Source organism: Scophthalmus maximus, chromosome 12 (assembly GCF_022379125.1).
Source record: "Scophthalmus maximus strain ysfricsl-2021 chromosome 12, ASM2237912v1, whole genome shotgun sequence".
Taxonomy (NCBI): domain Eukaryota; kingdom Metazoa; phylum Chordata; class Actinopteri; order Pleuronectiformes; family Scophthalmidae; genus Scophthalmus; species Scophthalmus maximus.
Window position 1 is genome coordinate 17,684,689 of NC_061526.1, and position 18,633 is coordinate 17,703,321.

An 18,633-nucleotide genomic window follows, 5' to 3' on the forward strand; every position below is an offset into this window, starting at 1 on the left:
GTTTTCTGTCGACTTGTCTCCTAAATGACTTGTAAAACAATAAATAAATAAATAAATAACCGTTGACAAACACTCGCCGTTTCGCATTTACTTCGCCGCGCGCGCGCGCGCGCCAACTGCTAACATGCTAACTAGCCTGGCGTCCTCCGAGCTCTGACCCCTGACCCGTCGAGTACACGCGACCGGCCCACGTCGACTTTTCCTCATTTGAAATGTATTCAACAAAGGCGATTTAGTTTAAGGTAAAAACCAAATTTGTAGCATTTTAATCACACTGCATCTTCTTTTCTGACATCCAATCATCGAGTGTATAAACATATATTACGAAAATATACATTGTATCTTTTTTGGATTAAACCATTTTCACGAGTATTAACAACACTGGCGCCAAGCTCGAGATGACTGAAAAGCAAGACACCAGATGGCAGATTCAAAAAAACTTTTTTATTACAACAATACAGCAGATATAAAGGTCTTTTGCAATCAGGCGCTCCCGTCGGTACGGAACGTGTGCTTCGACAGACAGCGTGCGCTCCCCAAGAGAAATAAATTAATATAAACTAGATCAAATCGAAACAGAAAATGATGGGGGGGAAATCAAAAGAGATAAAAATACAAAGTATTCTTCTTAAAAGCAAAGACGAGATGACAATCGTTCCAAACAATATTTCAACTTGCTGTTCAGAGAAATTTCAAACAATTCGAAATAATATATCAATCAATGAGTGTTTCCGCCGTGCAAGACTTTTAAAAAGGTCACCTTGAATGAACCTCCAAATGAAGGGTCATTGTCTGTAGTAGTTATGGTAACAGTTTGCCGGAACTTTTTGGAAGCATATTTTTAGGTCAAGAGCGACTCGGGAAGGTTTCCAACTGAGCAATACCGACGGATGAAAAAGAGAAAAGAACGTGAAAAAGTGAAATTAAAGCTTGGAATAACACAAATAATAGTTATAGCCATAATAATAATAATAATGATAATACCAAAAGCAGCAGTGGATAACTTCAAATACAATCCAGTCAGAGACCAAAACACAAAAACATGTTTTCAGACAGAGTATCTTTTTTCTGCGTGGATGCCAATGTTACAAAGTGTCACAGAGGAGGAGGAGGACGACGACCACGACGAACTGCGCCTGTGCTGTTTCATTACTGTACCGCAAAGGATATCATTTGTGACTCTGCGGCCTTGTTTGTAAAAAACAAACAAAAACAAATTAAAACAAACAATAAAAATGTCTTTGTTATCCGCGACGTGTTTTAAGGAGTCGTCTAAGGGCTCGTCATAAAAAAACAGGATCGCCTTCTATAGATGGCATAGAAATTTGTTTCATCTTTAGATATACAATATAAGACAATTTACAGAAAGAGGATCAACAAAAACGGCTACGCCTCTTTTTTTTAAGCCTCGTACTTTTGACTCTCTACATTTGGTTTCAAGCACGCGACGACGTTTCATTCGCGAGCTCTGATTTGGGGAATCGGCGCACCCGTTCCGTGACGCTTGAAAAACAAACACGCGAGGCCGCAGGTTCGACACCAGACGCGTGCGCGCGACCCAGCGCGCGACCGACGCTCTGTACAAGTCTCCTCGTTTACGCTTGCCGGCTTTCGGGGGTCGGGGAAGTGACTCGGGAGTCGCCGGACACGAAACGCGAGCGGGTCTCCGAGTCGCCGCTCGTTCGCCGAGAATCCCGCGTCGCGCCTCGCGTTCCGTCTCGGCCTCCCCTCCTTGCGTACGCTCAACCGCGTGACGGCGTCTGAAGCGCTTCTCTTCTCTCCAGTCGCAGCATCTACTGCACCTCACTGCTAGAACGGCTGTAGATCAAACAAATTGGTTTGACCGTCTGACATACTTTCATTTCTTCTTGCCGTCGTATTGCAACATATTTTTTGTATTTTTTCCCCCCCCCCACATTTATTTCGTACAAATCTATAACCCAAACTTTAGAAATCTTATTTACATGGAAAAGGGTTTCTTTTTCTGCTTTAAAGTGACTATTAACGCCCCCCACCCGCCCAAACATCTCCCCCTGCGACCTTCGCGCTCACGGAACAAATCCAAAGACATTTCCCGCTCAATTCCTTCTCTTTTTTACATATTGGAATGCACTAAAACGCGACTTGGAAAAACAGCATTCGGCAAAAAAAAACCAACCTGAAAATGTCTTCTTTTTTTTTTTTTTTTGTCCTTCTTTTTTGAAAGCCACAATTATGCTTCGTCTTCAAATCAAACTATTAAACGTCACGACTCCACGCGGGAGGTTTTGAGCGTCGCGCCCCCCTCCGGAGCAAACCTAGATCCTTCCGGGAAAAGGGTAGAGTCTCGGAAACTGTTTTACAAAAGGCGCCGTGTCGCAAAGTCAGAGCAACGCAGCGAGAGGAGTTGGGGATGGATGGAGAGACAGAGGGAGGAACAGAAAGAGAACAAAACCCCTCCTCAGTTTTAATAGCGCCGCCCGGGAGGCCCTCCTGTTTAATAGGCACCCAGACACGCGCCGCGCGAGCCGCTTCCACCTTCCGTTTGGTTTGAGAAGCGCGTGCGTGTGTGTAATTCTGTGCACATTAGCAGAACCGGTGCCTCCCCATACAATGTGCGCGAGTGAATGTGCGTGTGTTAGAGAGTGCCGTCCGCGGCGCAGCCTCCTCCCGCCGTGTAGCGAAACTCTTGCAGGTTGGAGACGCCGTGGAAATGGACAAAAGCCCCGGCGACAACCAAGATGTGGAACAACTGGTGAGAGTGGAACTATGAAAGAGAAACAAAGACAAGCGCACAGAGAAAAAGAGTCAAATAATGTGTGCCAGAGAAAAAACAAAATGCTCAAGGTTCCTTTGCGCGCGTGTTTGACACTCACCCAGATGTCACACTTGCCAGGGAAAAACCTCTCGGGGATGCGAGCGGCGTACAGACAGGCTCCGGTGATGTAGAGCGTCGCCATCAGCAGCAGCCAACCCATCTGACCCATGGTGGTCGCTCTGATCAGACCCTCGCTGATTACAAAGTGCAGGCTGGGAACCACGCCGCTCAGACCCAGACCCACAAACACTCCTGAACACAGAGAGCAAAACAATGAGCCCAAAGTCAAAAGACGACACGGCGCGGAGAAATATCTGCAGACGTGGCGTCGCTCGGATCTCGCTCTACCTGCTCTGACTCCTCTGTACTGCGGCGTGGCAAAAAAGTCGCACTGGGAGACGGTGATGGCGGCCAGTCCCAGTATACACACCACTATCAGGTAGATGAAGCAGGGCTGAGGGGAGCAGTAGAAAGAGTAGTACAACCAGGGAACAAAGGAGCCCATGATCAGGAAGGCGATCCCGCTGTAGTCCAACCTGGAGAGGGTTTACAGACACAGTCGGACGGCGTAAAGATCCTATTTAACACTAAAGAGGAATGAGACTCGTAGATCTGGGCCTTTACGGCGTGCGCATCTTACTTGGAGAAGACTCTGGAGACCCCCTCAGAGTGGCAGTAGACCGTGTGGAAGAGCCAGGAGAAGGAGAGGCAGAGGATGGCTCCCAGGAAAAACACCCCAATCACCACCTTCTCCTGGACCGGAGCCACAAACGACATGTTGGGCCTGAACATGTACATCATACCCAGGCAGAGGAAAAACAAACAGCCTGCAGAGAGAGACAGAGAGGGAGGTTACATCAAAAAAGACAAACTTTGACTTGTTTCCATCTGTTTCTGTAGCCCCAAACTAGACGCCCGTGATTTATTCAAACTAAAATCCAGACCAAAACTATCGGTACTATTTTCAAAATCGACCTGAAAAAGTTAGGAAACATTTAGCTGCAGTGACCTTTTCACACCACTAGGCGGGAGCAGAGGACGCAACGTTGTTTGTTTCTAAACCAGGAGAAAAAAGTGAAAAGACAAAAGGGATGGAAAACAAAACTAAAAACAACTCAGTCTAAGGAGCTCATTTAAGGTCACGCACAACATCCCGGATTGCCGACTCTTTTCTTGCGTGAACCATTTTCGGCTAAGCTTCGACGCGCGCGCACACGACGGTGCCCGTGTGTCACCCAACGAGTCTAGCTTGAATATGAAAATAAGCTGGTGTGGTTTAGTGAAATTAGTTTGGCTCAAATATGCATTTACACGCATTTGGATCGGGTTTACGCGCATAGTAGTGTGCGTAGGTCCTACCTAGCAGGTGTGTCCAGATGTTGCCCGTCTCCGTGTGGATTCTGAAGATGCTCCTGAAGCAGGCGCGAAACGAAGGCATGGGCGGCCTGTGGCCGTGCAGCAGGAAGTCGTTGTCCTTCAGCCAATCGGGGAGCACGTCGTGAGGTATGACGCGCCACCGGCCCTCCCACACCTGATTGGTTGAGAATAGGACACAGACAGAAACATCCCATTTCAGGTTCGGAATTGGAGCGCGCGCGTGCGTGCGTGCGTTGGTGTTTGTGTGTCAAATGATCAGAACCAGGTCATGCAGGTCATGCAAATAAATACAAGCAAGTCCGACACGGCAAACGGCCCCAACAGAGACAGAGAGAGAGAGGGAGATAACCCCTTAACATTTCTCCCAGTCAGTTATAACACACAAGTTAAGTCAGTTATGAAATCTTCATCATCTTCAGAACCTAAACTGGCTTCTCAAACCCATCAGAGGCTTGTTCTCAGAGTTTCTGGGAGTGTAAATAATAGAAGAAAAAATGTACACTCCCGTACTACACTGTAAAATGTCTGTCAAACTACACGACTTCTGCCATTTACCAGTTTTGGCCCAAACTAAAAATCAAGTACAACTTTGATGTTCAATTATTTTAAAAGAAGGAACATTTCTAAACCTGAGCATGCAAACTTTGTTCACCGTAGAGATTACATGATGTTTTCATTTTTCTGGGTTTTTTTTTAACGGTTGTATTAGTTTCTTTAACCGTGTGGTTTTATTGAGTGTTGTTTTAAAACCGCCTCTGTCAAACAAACAGCGTTCTTCCGTACATGAACACAAACAAGCTAATATTTGAAACCTGCCCCAATGTCCGGGTTCACTACTGCACCTTGTGTACAAACTCCTCCATCCTCTCCATGGCATGGTGAGCCTGCAGCAGCGGCGTCATTCCCATGAAACCTTCGTCGCTGCTCCTCTCGTCCTCCTCCTGCTCCTTCTCCTCTCCTGCTTCACTTCCTCCGTTGTCATCTTCATTTTTTCTCCTCTCCTCGTCGCACTCTGGGACACTCTGAGAAGGAAAGAGAAGAAGCGGATGCACCGTTAGGACAGAGGGATTTTTTGTCAACCTTTTCATTTTATTCCTTGGGCTATTTCAGCTTTGACTGATGAATGAAGTAAAGTATGACTACAAGACAGAGAGGTCTTGTTGATCCCAACCTGCAACATGCAAATCAAGTTCTACACGACAACAGAACCACCTCACAGGTTCATCGCCGATCATTTCGCATAACCTGCCACAGACGAAAAGAATCGACACCGTCTCATTCTGCTATAAACAACAGTGTTCTTGTTGTCTCAGTGAATACATTTGTAGCTGTGACTGTGGCTATTTTCAGACGCGAACCCCCGGAAGATGCAGCAGCAGATTGTCAAAAAGACTAACCTAACCAGTATATGAAGATAATAAAAGTCATTATTGAAACTCGGATCAATGTGTGTGTTTTTTTTATTTCTTGATTTCTAATTAGACATGGACAGGAATTCAATCAAACACAGGGGATGTCACAGGCGTGGAGCCGGGGACAGAGTTAATACGGCGAGTGTTTTGCCATAAATACGCAGTCATTCATCATATCTGACACACACACACTGACACGCAAATTGATAAAGGCTTATATGGGGCACATCTGCATTATAACCTGCAGCTGAACAAAAATAGATTGTATTGATCTATTTCCTTAGTGACAAAACAAACACACACAAGGTTCTCGTGTGAGGAGGTGATTAGAAAAAAACACGTGCCTTTGCCTTTGCATTACTCCAGAAGAGGAGGGTGGGAAATAAGAACGAGACAATTTGAAACAAGAGTGAGACTGAGAGAGAGTCCTGTCGTACATATACATAATGCACGACTAACCTAATTTGAAAGTCCCACCAGCAAAACGCTCTCGTTACATTTGCCTGTACGCGTGTTTGCTTAATCACGCATTAGGTCAAATCTCAGTCGGCTGCTGTGAACCGCAAGAAGGGGTCTCACACGTACACGCGCACAGCTTCCATCGCCCATCACCTGAAGGCGTGCAAGTGTAAGACCACATTCTCATGAATCCGCAAAGCACAGATAAAGGGGACACCTGACGTCAACTGCGCCTGTGCGTCCAAGTGCATGCGTGTGTGTGTGTGAGCAGGGGGTATCTGGGTGACTGCCAAGATGTCACGTGTGCTCTGCAGTCTCTGTGTGTGTGTGTCTGTCTGCAAGAGCCTCTCATGTGTGTCCATGCGTGCCTGTAATGTAGTGGGCTATAATCCCGATGCTGCCTCTCTTGCTATTTATTGCGAGTTTATTCTAGACGGCTGTGAATAACTGTGTGTACGCGCGCGTGTACTCGATTCAGGCAGCCCACCGGGGCGGGCTGCCTTTAACAGGGTTAACACTTTATTCTGGGGTTGAGGTTAGGGGGGAAAAGAGCTAAGGAGAGCATTATGTCAATGACATGTCCTCTCAGGGATAGTGCAACAAAAGTGCGCGCGCGCGCGCGTGTGTGTGTGTGTGGGGGGGGCTACAAAAGGGTGTCCTCTAAGTGTACTCGATATACCATCACTAAACTGGTGCCTCCTGACACACAAGCACAAAGGCATTCACATTTAGACCTGCAGAGATGATTCTGGGCGCACACACACACACACTATACATGCAGAACGACTGAATGGAAGCCACAGCGCTGCCAACAGTTAATACAACTAGCAGAGATTGGAACAGGGGACGGGCGCGCGAGCGCACACACACACTACTCTACTTAACACTTAGAGTATGAAAAAGGCAATATAGATAGAGAAGGATGCAGAGATGAATGGGAAGCATTTAGCCTGCAACCTGCACATTTAGGTGATTATGAACACCCCCTTCCCTCACTGGGAGGAGGTGGTGGCTGAAGTACAACAGCTGTTGGGCTATAATCTACAGTCACACTGTATTTTGTTTGGTTTTGTTCTACAATGTTTGTGAGTGAGTGTGTGTGTGTGTGTGTGTCATTGTACTCTCTCTTGTACTAGTCCAGGCGAGCAGTACTGTCGTCACACGAGCCTCCTCCATTCTTTTTGGCAGTGAGCTGATGTAAAGCAGAAACGAGAGGTGTTATAAAAGACTCGAATCCTATTGGCCTGTAGTGTAATTTTTTACACTATCATAAATTATATTATATTACTGTTTTGTGTCTGCTAGTTGGGATTTCGCTGCCTTTAACCCACACGAAGCAGAGGTTTGAGCTGTAAAGAGGAAGCTGTGGCTGTTTTCACAAGTGGTGAGGAAAAAGATACCTTCAAAATTGAAAGCGTGAGAAAAAGAGCAGAAACTGCTTTTCTCGCCCGGGACACACCTGTTGAGTTGCACTAAACCTAATCCAGACTGTGAAAGCCACAGTGTCGAGGTTAGCAGCTGACGTTGCCGTAATCAGATTCAGAAAACAACTCAAGGAGAAGGTTTGGGACAGGGGAAGAACTGTGGGGGGGAGAACGAAGGTGGTTCTTGGAAATTCGGGCTTTCCCGAACACACGGACGTGTTTACGTTCAGCCTCGCGCACGCGGTATGTGAACGCAGTAGGACTGCTGCACGTGACTCCACCTCAGCTGCCCGGTCGCTCAACAAGTCCAGAGGTTAGGGAGTCCGATTTCGCCCAGTGTCAAAGTATGTGCGTGCGGTCGAGGATATGATCCCATCCCTTTGGGAAGTGTCCGCCCGCAGCTCTGAAATCTCACTGTACAACAGCTCATCGTTTGACTCAAAACAGTCTGGCTGCTTGTCCACACTCGGAGCCAGTCACACGTGTGACCGGGTAATCAACTTTTCAGTTGATGTTGTGATACCTGTGCAGAGAACTGTTCCCATTTTTCTAAGAAAGGTTAGGAAACACCAGAGAGAAAGAGAGAGGAACCTTTTCAAAGCCGGAAACGGAATTAAACTGATTCATTAACACGTTCGCCGCATTTAAACGGCTGCTAGTCTATTATGAAAGTACTCATTTTGGTTTCAGGGGGAGTTTGAAGCAAATCCACTTGGCATTCAGAACCTCGCATTGTCTATTATGACTGACCGACAATAAAGAACAAACACACGGCCGTTTAGTCTATTAAATACCCAAAAGTGAAAAACGCCCATCGGCATTTCCCAAAGCCCGAGATGAATTACTGAAATTGCTCATTTTTTCCTACCAACAATCCCAAAGCCAAACAAAATTCACTAAGGACACTCGCAAATAATCGCATTTGCAAATCTAAAAACGACAGAAACAATTAGCCATCTAAATTTTAACCAAACGTCGTTCTTCGACCGATTGGTTTGTATACGTGTTAGTAGGAAGAGTCAATTTCTTAATTTACGACAAAATGCTGAGAAACTTTTTGATGAAGGGCGGGCGTTTTCTAAAAATACTCGGCAGGGGATTGGATGAACCATGCCGAAGAAGAGGACGCCGGGGGAAAAACATCTTTTCCGTCGAGAAAAGCCATCGGCGCTTCTCATATAAACTCATATAAAATTCTCTCGCCAGTTCCCGTATAAACGATCTCTTCGTGAGCCGCCATTGTCGTTAACCTGAGACCGCTTCTTGCCGTCGTCACGCGCCGCCGGTGGTTCCTTCCTCGCGGGACGCTGGTGGTTCAGGTCGAACCCTGACAAAATGTATTGCGCTCCTAAGAAATCCAGCTTCCTTGAAAGTGCTGACAATTTTCACTGTCATCACAATATCAAGGGTATTAAAAATACCATTGTAGGACTTGGGTACGCTGCCCGAGACAAATTAACCGTAAAAAAACTGATTGTTCTCTACCTCGTCCTTTGCGGCCCAGCCGGAGGCGGCGTTGGAGATCGGTGAAGGATTTGCTCGACAACAACTAAGCTCACAGCTAGTGTATTAGTTGTAGTGTAATCAAAACCTTCATGACTTCATAGCCAATCAGAAGAGACAACACGAGCATGAGCTCAGCCGGACGATATACAGACAAGAGGAAATGTCTACAGACACGGTTCTGTTTAAGATGAAACGAGGCAGTCTTTCTTAAAAGCCCCTAAAGGCCAATCTACTCCTCTGTCTCACAAAACACATATATGTCCCACTCCCCTCAGACCATTTAACTCTTCAGCATGAAAAAGTTCAATGGCTGTTCACGTGCACACACACCTGAGACAGTGAGACATGGAACTCAAGACTCAAACAAAGTCACATGGCAGTTTGCTGTAGGGTGGGATGAAGTAAAATGCTGCCAGCCGATAGGAATAGAGCTGAAAGTCTTTGCTCCAATGACAAAAGAGCCCGGGTGTACGACGGGGGGAAGCGTTTACCCTCGTACGCCGTAACCCCTGCGCAACGCGGACAGAGAGATTCGACATGTGACTCACACGTGCAACGTGGTCTCTTGGGACGGTAACCATTTGGAAAACATGCCAAGACCCTCCAAGATAAAAGGACAGTATGTTCCAAACACACACACACGCACACACTCTTAAAAAAACACTGACACTGTGTTCGGGACCCCACGAGATAAAATGTTCCCTCTGTTCTTGCCCATGACCGAGAGGAGGGCGTGAAAAATCCACATTAGCGCGACAACGAGAAAACAGATTTCTTTCAGTCTGCTCGCAGTCGCAGGACTTGAATCGAGGATCTCAACTTCAGAAGGTTGTTTTTGTTTCTACCGATTCGTGTTGCTGGCTCCAGCTACACACACTGATCTTCTCATGTGATTTTCATCAAGAAACCAAATAAATTTTCCCCCCAAAATATCAAACTGATGAAGTTTATGCAAAGGAAGCTGCAACTCAATAAATGGAAAATATCCATAATGTTTCAGACATTTGCCGTCACCATTAAATGCAAAATGACCGAGTAGAAAGCTAGAATAACCAAAAGGGTTGTGATTGTGGACGACCGGTTCAATAAGAGGAAGTGAAACTGGGTGTCACGTCCTCTATCCGCCGACTGGGCGTTGACGCACAAAAGTAATACAAAATAATAATTATTGTGCACAAAGGAAGGACGTGCAGCCGACTCCAATGTCCAAAATCGTGGCCATTGTTCACGGTTTATTGGCATTTCCCTTGTTTTGTTGTTAGTAGTCAAAGTGTGTGCGTGTAAAAAAAAAAAAATCTAGTTAACATTCCTTCTCCTCTCATCTGTCGCAGTGTATATTCCGTGTTAAATTCAAGGTATCTGGGTTTATCACCATCAAAAGACACAGATATACGCAGACTCTGGGTTAAACTCTTAAGGAACAGAAGAACACGAATACACTTTATTCTTCAGAGAGTGCTTTGGCTACATTCGGGATCCTTTCCTACACTCTCCTGAAAAAATAGCTGAATCAACACCAACTTTCAAATCCATCTGCCTCCCCATACAGCCAATGCCGTCTATAATTCTTTCACGTCTCGATTACATGAATTGGATGCTCGGCACTTTGATATAGATAAAACAAATGAAAACAACACGTTGTAAGAGTATTTGCTATAGAGGCAGCATCGTCGTGCTTTTTGGCTGTAACGGTCTGCACCGCATGTCCAAAATAAAGTCCTTTGCGGTAAGAGGTTAGGACTGGTGGCAGGTAAAGATCATTTTCTGCAACCAAGCGCCACAATCTCATGGGGGGAAGGAAACCGGAAACTTGAGAAAAAATTGTTCAGGTTTTTTTAACAAAAAAACCCACATTTTTGAAAAGCTAAACAATCATGCCCCTTACATAAAAATACCTACAAATACTGTAGATCAAAACGGCATCCGCATCTAATGACAAACAGGATGTGGGACAACAAACCCAAAGCTATGACGCACACTCGCAAATACCTTTCCAGACACACACCGACACCTGCCCCAAAACGCTGAAAAATTCAAAGGGCAGCCCGCACCCGTGCCGATTGGGGCGGGGGGCCCCTAGCATCCTCTCGGGTATCAGTGTTGTGTTACAGCAGGTAAAAGGGCCACGCGCAAACACGCGCGAGCCGACACAATGCGCTATTGTGTTTCGGATCGGCGGCTCTGTGCCGACTGCCTTTCACGCCGGACGACAGAGCGGCAGCTTCGTCTGTATACAAGCTCGCCGTCGTTTCTGGCACATCTGTTTGATCAGTTCGACGCGTTGCCGTCGCGTGATGCTAATCGCACCGATTTTGGGGATTTATGCGTTTGCTTTCCTTCCGGGACGACGCCCGTCTATTGACATAACAGCGGCTGAGAATTTTGCACGCGTTCGATATCGATATCTCTTCAGACTTTAGAGTGGAACTACAACTGAACATCAACCGGGGCCGAGACATCGCGCACCGGTAACTCCTTTAACTCGGAATGACTCGAAGGTGGTGAGGGTGTCGATAATGAGTGGAGGTGGTGGACGATGAAGCGTTTGGGAAACTGGCTCGTGATCAAACCGCGCAAAATCAAGTTTCAAGAACGACTCCTGTCGCGCGGTGATTGCATAGACCGCACATTCGTTCACTACTTTTTAGTAATCGTGTTCACAAGTTTTCATGTCTGTTTTCTTGAAAGCATTGTGTCTCGTGTCATTTTACTGCTGCTAATGTGTTACTTTATGACTATTCCATCCTCCACAAGTGTGTTTTTATGTTTTTCATTGTACGTTTATTAGAGGCACGTGGCAAACTTCCATATGTTCTCCCAAAACCTTCCTGTGCTCTCTTCACTTCAAAACACTACTTTAAAAGTGAGGTAGGATAGTTTGACAGTTGCCACGTGGCTCTGAACCAACCAGATGAAAGCGTGAATGCGTGCGCGTTGGATACTCACCCCATTGTGTGAGGGGCACTCGGCAGTGCTGAGGTGACTGGTTGAAGAACCTGAGGTGGGTGTGTCTCCATTCTCCCGGGGATCTGTAGGCGTGCTATCTGTGGTGTGTTCTGTGAGGTTTGAAGTTCTGTGTCGCAGCACGAAGGCCGGGCCTTCGGCCCCGCTCGTCTCCACTCTGTCCAGCTTGAGACGCTGGACCAGCCTCCACTAAGAACTGGAGCAAACTCGGTTGGGGACCGGACAGAAGACTCTGCGGATGTCGGTCGCTGAACTCCCAGAGTCCAAGCGGAAGCCTTTGGTCTCGATGACACTTTACCTCGGGACTTTGCGGGACGACGCTGGAGAGAGAGAGGGGGGAAAAGTTACAATCATTTTGTTTATCAAATTCAAGAGTTGTTAGATGATTTAACTCTGTAACGTATAAAGGCCTTGAAATACTGCATTTTCTACCACCGGCAGCAAATTAGGAGCTGCCGTCTTGCTGTCATGGTGAGTTACTTGGCAACCAGAGGTGTCAAGGACAGGAAAAGGATTCACACGCAGGAAGTAGAGGACTTAATTTAAAACTTGGCCCTTGAGCTGGGGTGGGACATTTCCACCAGTGTGACAGTTGCTGCTGTGTTCCTCAAAGCCACCTTTGCACAGAACATGGAGCGACCGTGATCGGTGAAAACAGATCCTGTGAAAAGTCATTGGTTTGACGGATGTACTTTTCCGTCCTCGTGGAGGCATCCGGCCTTCGTGGGGATAAATGCACTCGTGTGCGCCACCTGACCTAGACCCATTTATATCTGCACGATTTTACAGCAGCGCGTTTCCAAACACTCACTGAAAAATGAAATGTCCCGTAAACGATAAGAACTGCAGCTGCAGCTTCCTATCAGCATCCTGCTGCAACCTTCTGCATGTCTCACCCTTCGCACGCACGCACACGCAGCACTCCAGAGGGGCCAACTCAGTGTGAACGTGCCCCCAAGCACCGGACCACTTCATTTACCCAGTCCCCCTGTGCTCACACACATACATTAGGGAATAATAGAACATAAACTAAATGGGGGGAAAAAAAACAGAAACAAAACTAGGCATATGCATACATATAGGCATATTTGACTACACATAAACTTCCTACTGTATTTTTCACATGACAAACTTGTGACGAAAGCATAGTGCTAATTTCAGAAGAATCCCATTGAATGGTTCAGAAAGTCGCGGTTCAGATCGCTGCGGCTCAGCGCCGCGTCCGAGCTGCTTCGTCAGTTTGAAAGAGCTTCAGAGAAAGAAAGAAAGAAACACTTTCAAGGGGCGAAAAATGCCGGCTAAGCCACAACTGAGACGATACATATTTGTTTTTGTGTTTGCAAGACAAGTACCTACCCATAAATACCCTATGGGGACAATGTAGGAAAGCTAATAAACCCCCATACTTGCCAATTACTCTATAATAGCAATTATTAATTTCCACTAGTTACCGCAATAGTTGGTGAAATGTGTATGTGTATTGGATAAAAAACAGATTCCACAGTAAAAGTTCTGCTGGATTTTCATGTAAAGTCGGCAAAGTTTCTGTTCACCAGAAACGACAACAATGGGAGCAGTGTTTCTCAGAGACGAGGTTTGGTTTACGTTACCGCTCGATTGACTGTTTCAGAGAGAAGGAACTTCCAAACCACAGCTGGTGGCGGTGAAAGGCCATTGGCACGCGAAAAAAAGACAAAAAAAGAAAAGCCAGTGTGAGAGAAAGAATAGACTACGAAGGAGTCAGTTTCGTAACCCGATGGCATCGAACGACAGACAGTGTCACTGTTATGTGCGGCAATAATTATAAAGACCGTTTGAGCTCGACGGAGACCGCCGGCCCGTGGGCGAGTTCCTAAATCGAAATCAGACACTTCTACATCAAGAGACGGTCCAATCGATCTCTCCCCTTTTCCTCCCCCTCTCTCTCCCCAATCGACTCTTTTTGAAAATTGCATTGACGCTCTTCTTGAATAACCGCACCGTCGTTTTTTCATGCCGGTTCATTATTAGCGAGGGAATAAGAGGAATAAACCACTTTTGGTGTGTGCCTTTTTTTCTCTCCAGTAGCTGCAGTAATTTCCCATGATAACAGTCTAGTGGCCTGATTGCCACAGAAGAACAAACAGCTCCCCTTACGATCGAAATAGCTGACAAGTTTCGTTCTGCGTGGCTCCGATAAGAGTCTGCAAGCAGTGGGGGAAACGCACGTGACCACATCTGCACACGCACACACCTAGAGAGCATGGTCAGTTTCCCATAGCATTGGACATCTGCCTTCCAGTATGAGTGGATTTTTCCTAACTAATCGGTTATCGCAGAAAACAGAATTTAATTGATGTCATGAGAATTATTTTGTATTTCTGAGTTGCTTTTTTCGCGTATATGAATTGTGTCGCTGGCGCGGATCGAATCGTCTCGCGGGCCGCATTCGGCCCGGAGGCCGGAGCTCCCCCTCCCCTGCGATAGATGGTATGTTTGGAAACCGGTAAGAAATTCGGACACCACCCCCATGACGGAAAGATAAAAGATAAAAAAACGTGCTGTGAGGTAAATTAAACGTGCTGTGAGAAATTGAATCATTTTGCACACTCATTTGTACCGTTCGGAAGAACCAACTGGACGACCGCAGTAGCGGAACAGACAGACCTAGACAGACTGACCCCACGTTGAGGTAATAAGCCTCACGATGACGGAACATATTCTACTGAAGGGGAAAAAACATATTTTCACACACCATCCCGAACGAGGCCTCACAGAGTCTGAGCCAAATCCCAATGTTAAAGTTTGAATTCTTAGAAAACAGCCGACGCAATGATGACTCACGGAGATGCTCCGTGCTACGCGACTGCGTCATCTCAATTTTCTTGACGCATTAACGCCTTGATAAAATGTTGTACGCACCCTGAGGTCTTTCTCTATCAATGTCCCAGTGTGAGGTTCAATTATATATCACACGCAACCACCGCAAAACAAACCAATGAGACAAGTTCACCGTCTGCTCTGTTTTTCTGAGAGTTACGAAAAATTGGGAAATACCATCAAACCGCTAAACCCGAGTGACACTCGACCACAAAGGGAGACAGGGGAACTGACAGAGAATTTAAAAAGGCCCGAAGGAACAAGGACTGTGACCCGCTTGGAAATCCAGGGTCAAGAAAGGGATTAACCAATGCTCTGACTTTAAATCTCTCCCCATGTGCCCGGGAGCAACGCTTACATTTCTTGGCTAGTTTTGAACTATTCCCCAAAAAGAAAAAACAACAATCACGATTACACGCATGCTTCCTGGAATATCTACTCACTTGTCATGCAATGAACTGTGGAAAGCAAAAGTCTCTCAGGACGCTCAGTCAATTTGTCTAGTCATTTTTTATATTTTCCCTCTTGACATTATGAACCGAGCAAAGAGGCTACTGCAACAAAGCCATTAATAAACATTACTGTCCTTCAACCGTGGATGCTATTGCTTTTAATATTGACACTATTGATTTGACCAAGAGGTCAATATATTCAATACTGGGAGTGTGTGTGTGTGTGTGTGTGTGTGTGTGTGTCAACTGCAGCTGATGTGTGTGTGTGTGTGTGTGTGTGTGCGTGTGTGTGTGTCAGAGTGTGATAGCGATGATATGAATAGGCACTTTTAAAAACCTTTGCAATTTTTGTTATCGCCACAAGTGACATTATTAACCTTTACGTATTTGTATGTGACCTTTGACCCTAATAAAAAGTCTTTAGGTTCTTCCATGTCAATGACATTGTGAAAGTGAACAATTACTGTAACAAGGTCAAAGGAACTGGATTTGTTTGAAATAATCTTAAACTCTGACTTTGTCCTTACAGTGTTTCTTTTTAGTTTATTCTCATACAGCGCATCTCATCTGCACTATGTCTGTCTCATGTAGTGAAGCCAAGCATCGAATCGCTTCTGTGCCAGTCTAACTACTCCTTATCCGGTCGGCTTCTTGCCCGAGGACGCTACAGCGGCAGCGGGACCCTGATTTGTTTTTCGAAACCTGCGATCATCTATTCAAAAAGTAATTTCTCTGAGCTCTCAGCAAGACGGCTAACAAACATCCCCCCCCCCAACATGATGTTATTAAATTACCATTTACACATTGACGGTCAATACAAGTGATTGATACATTGGGTGCGCCAGTCAAGAATGTAAAATCAAATAAAGGCCACTGGTGTAAAATTACAGCTGTTGGTGCAACACACAATACGTAATTTCATGATAAGACGCATTGATAACTAATAACCAAATTTCTTCCAGCCCTAAACTATACTATAAATGTGCTCAGGTTAGCATGCTAACAGGCTACACACGGGATCATTTATTCATGTGCACTCTTTCACACAGGGTGTGCTCAGCATTCCCTCAAACTCATTGTCCACATCTTTGTCTCTGTCTCTCTCTCTCACACGCACGCACGCACGCACGCACACACACGAGCAGAAGACAGAAAAAAATAACCCTGACACCAAAGCAGTGTGGACTCGGTCATTGTCACTGAAGTGGCTCTGCAAATCAATCCTAGCAACTGGCACACAAACCAACAGGAACTCAGGTGAAAAGAAAGAGTGAAAGAGTGAGAAAAGAAAGAAAATGAGAGCTGCTGAAAACCAAAGAGAAATGTCAACGGTAATTGATTCGTTCTCCGGGTTTTTGGGTTTTTTTCTCTTCGAAGGAGAGCGTGTGGTGACCTGCGTGGAGGTGGAACGAAACTGCAGAAATGCTCATTTCTGGCTCTTACATTGTGGCTTTATGACCCAAATTAGGTCAAGGAGCCCGTCTGTCATATCTGTGACCGTTCTTCAGAGTAAAATCACGCGTCTATCGCTTTGTGCATCAGGGCAATTTGACAAATATATCAGCTTCGCCGGTTGGCTGAGTCTATCTCTGGTTGTTGTTTTTGGGGTGATTTTTGTCATTCCATCTTATTTGTATTCTCAATTCTTTGGTTTATATGTGGTATATATTTATTGGTAAAAAACCAACTGCAATTCAAAGTAGCAGGGCCCTCTTTAGTGGTCGCTGTCTTGTTCTCAGCAAAAAACACTATGTGTGGTTGTGTGCCCTGAGCGTTTAGCAGCATATGATATCTCCGCCTGTTTGAAGCTGCAAGCGGAGACATCCTTCATCCGATGCCATCGCACAATTTTTCAAATAGTGTCAGACAGCTGAGTCTGGCTTTTACAGCTCGTCGCTTAACAAAGATCAGGCACAAATATGTCGGCTACCGCCGATTGTTGGAGTGACGGTGAATATGAGACACTGCAACAAACAAGCTTTGGGAGAAAGTTCACTACAGATCAAGTGGGTGCAAGCATGACTTCTGCTAACAAAAGTACAGAACATGTGACTCGCTAAACCTGCTGTGCAGCATCATCGGACTTGTCCGCGGACACTTGTGCAATGACACATTTGAGTTGTTGTCATGAGACTATTTGAGGGAAAGCTGGTTTTCCCTCTACTTTCATTCAGCAGAAAAGAAATATAGGACAAAGGTCAAACAGCATTGTGCAATTACTGTGCAGTTGCAGCACATGCTGAAAAAATGTAGACAGGCTCGACACTGTTTCCAAAACTCCCCGAGCAAAGCATCCGTCTGGTAATCTGAGGGATCCCAGTTTCAGCTTTTAAACTTTTAGTCATTATTTCAACTGACAACTGCAAGTTGCGGTAAATTGGTTTATTTTTCATATTGACATGGAAAATAGCCAGGGTGCTGATACATAAAGCTCAAGTTGAACCGCTTTGCGTTAAATAGGTTCATATTCTTTATGTGATGGTGCAGTGCAAAAATGTCAAGGAGCTGAAAAATAAGGATTGTACCATAATGTATATTTTTTCTTGTGTTAAAATTAATATTTATGAGGCCATCATTCAGGAAGCAGCATCAATGATGTTTGTACAATTCCCAGCCCTAGTTTCCCCTACAAAGCGCGCTCACTGACCGAGGCTGGATTTATACTTGACGCATCGGTCCGTGCACACGACGCCGTTGGCGTCAAATTGACGTTACTTCCCGTGGAAGTAATCTGGCATTTCTTCCTCGTCAAACGGGCGCGACACCGCCTCTGCCGCCGCTGCCATGGTGCGCGACGCCTTCTTCTTCTTGCTCCAGCTGTGTAGATAGTGTTTTGTCAGCATGACACGTTTTGTCAAGGAGATGACTGCACTATTTCAGCAGGGCCCCGAGGTATGGCGCTGCGCTGACGTAACAGTTGACGAGCGCAACGACCGATGGGTCGAGCATTAGTCCAGCTTGAGTCACTGAATCAGACTTGGCCTGTGGCCTGCTATGTCCTCTATCTCTCCCCCTCACTCCCTCGCCAATGTTACAATACAGTGGCCAAACGCGGACCTAAATGAACTCAAAACTAGAGCATGACCTCGAGCTTTTGCATTACAGCACACCTGCTTTTTCAGGTGGGACAGACGCCAGAAAACGTCATCGGGTGACAGAGTTTGTTAAAACAGGTTGCACGGGCTTTTCAGATTGTTTTCAGTCTAAACAGGTTTACTCTGATCTCCATCTTTTCTGCACTCGTGAAAGTTTTTTTGACAGCTAAACTTTCAATATGTTAAAGAAAGGCACATGTGGGCAGCAACACAGACTCCCTGTATATGCCACTAATTATTTTGTACCACTTACAATACATCAGCTTTTCTGAAACTGGAGTCACTTTT

At 45.8% G+C, this 18,633-nt stretch overlaps 1 protein-coding gene across 1 annotated transcript; it reads right to left on the reverse strand.

The window, feature by feature from the left end:
- Positions 1–424: 424 nt before the first annotated feature.
- Positions 425–18,036, reverse strand: LOC118289313 (adiponectin receptor protein 2). The gene is made up of 8 exons (XM_035616236.2): positions 17,966–18,036; positions 12,238–12,259; positions 11,922–12,128; positions 5,017–5,196; positions 4,157–4,328; positions 3,438–3,624; positions 2,856–3,333; positions 425–2,746 (listed from the first exon to the last, which is right to left on the reverse strand). Exons 1-8 carry the CDS (start codon positions 18,034–18,036, stop codon positions 2,618–2,620), a joined length of 1,446 nt encoding a protein of 481 aa, XP_035472129.1. The 3' UTR covers positions 425–2,617.
- Positions 18,037–18,633: the final 597 nt, after the last annotated feature.

Excerpts from the sequence above, each read along its gene's own strand:
- LOC118289313 (XM_035616236.2), bottom strand. The coding sequence starts at position 18,036 with ATGGCAGCGGCGGCAGAGGCGGTGTCGCGCCCGTTTGACGAGGAAGAA. Across the intron at positions 5,197-11,921 it reads AGTGCCCCTCACACAATGGG|AGTGTCCCAGAGTGCGACGA; the intron begins GTGAGTATCCAA and ends TTTCCTTCTCAG. Across the intron at positions 2,747-2,855 it reads CTGGCAAGTGTGACATCTGG|TTCCACTCTCACCAGTTGTT; the intron begins GTGAGTGTCAAA and ends TCTCTTTCATAG.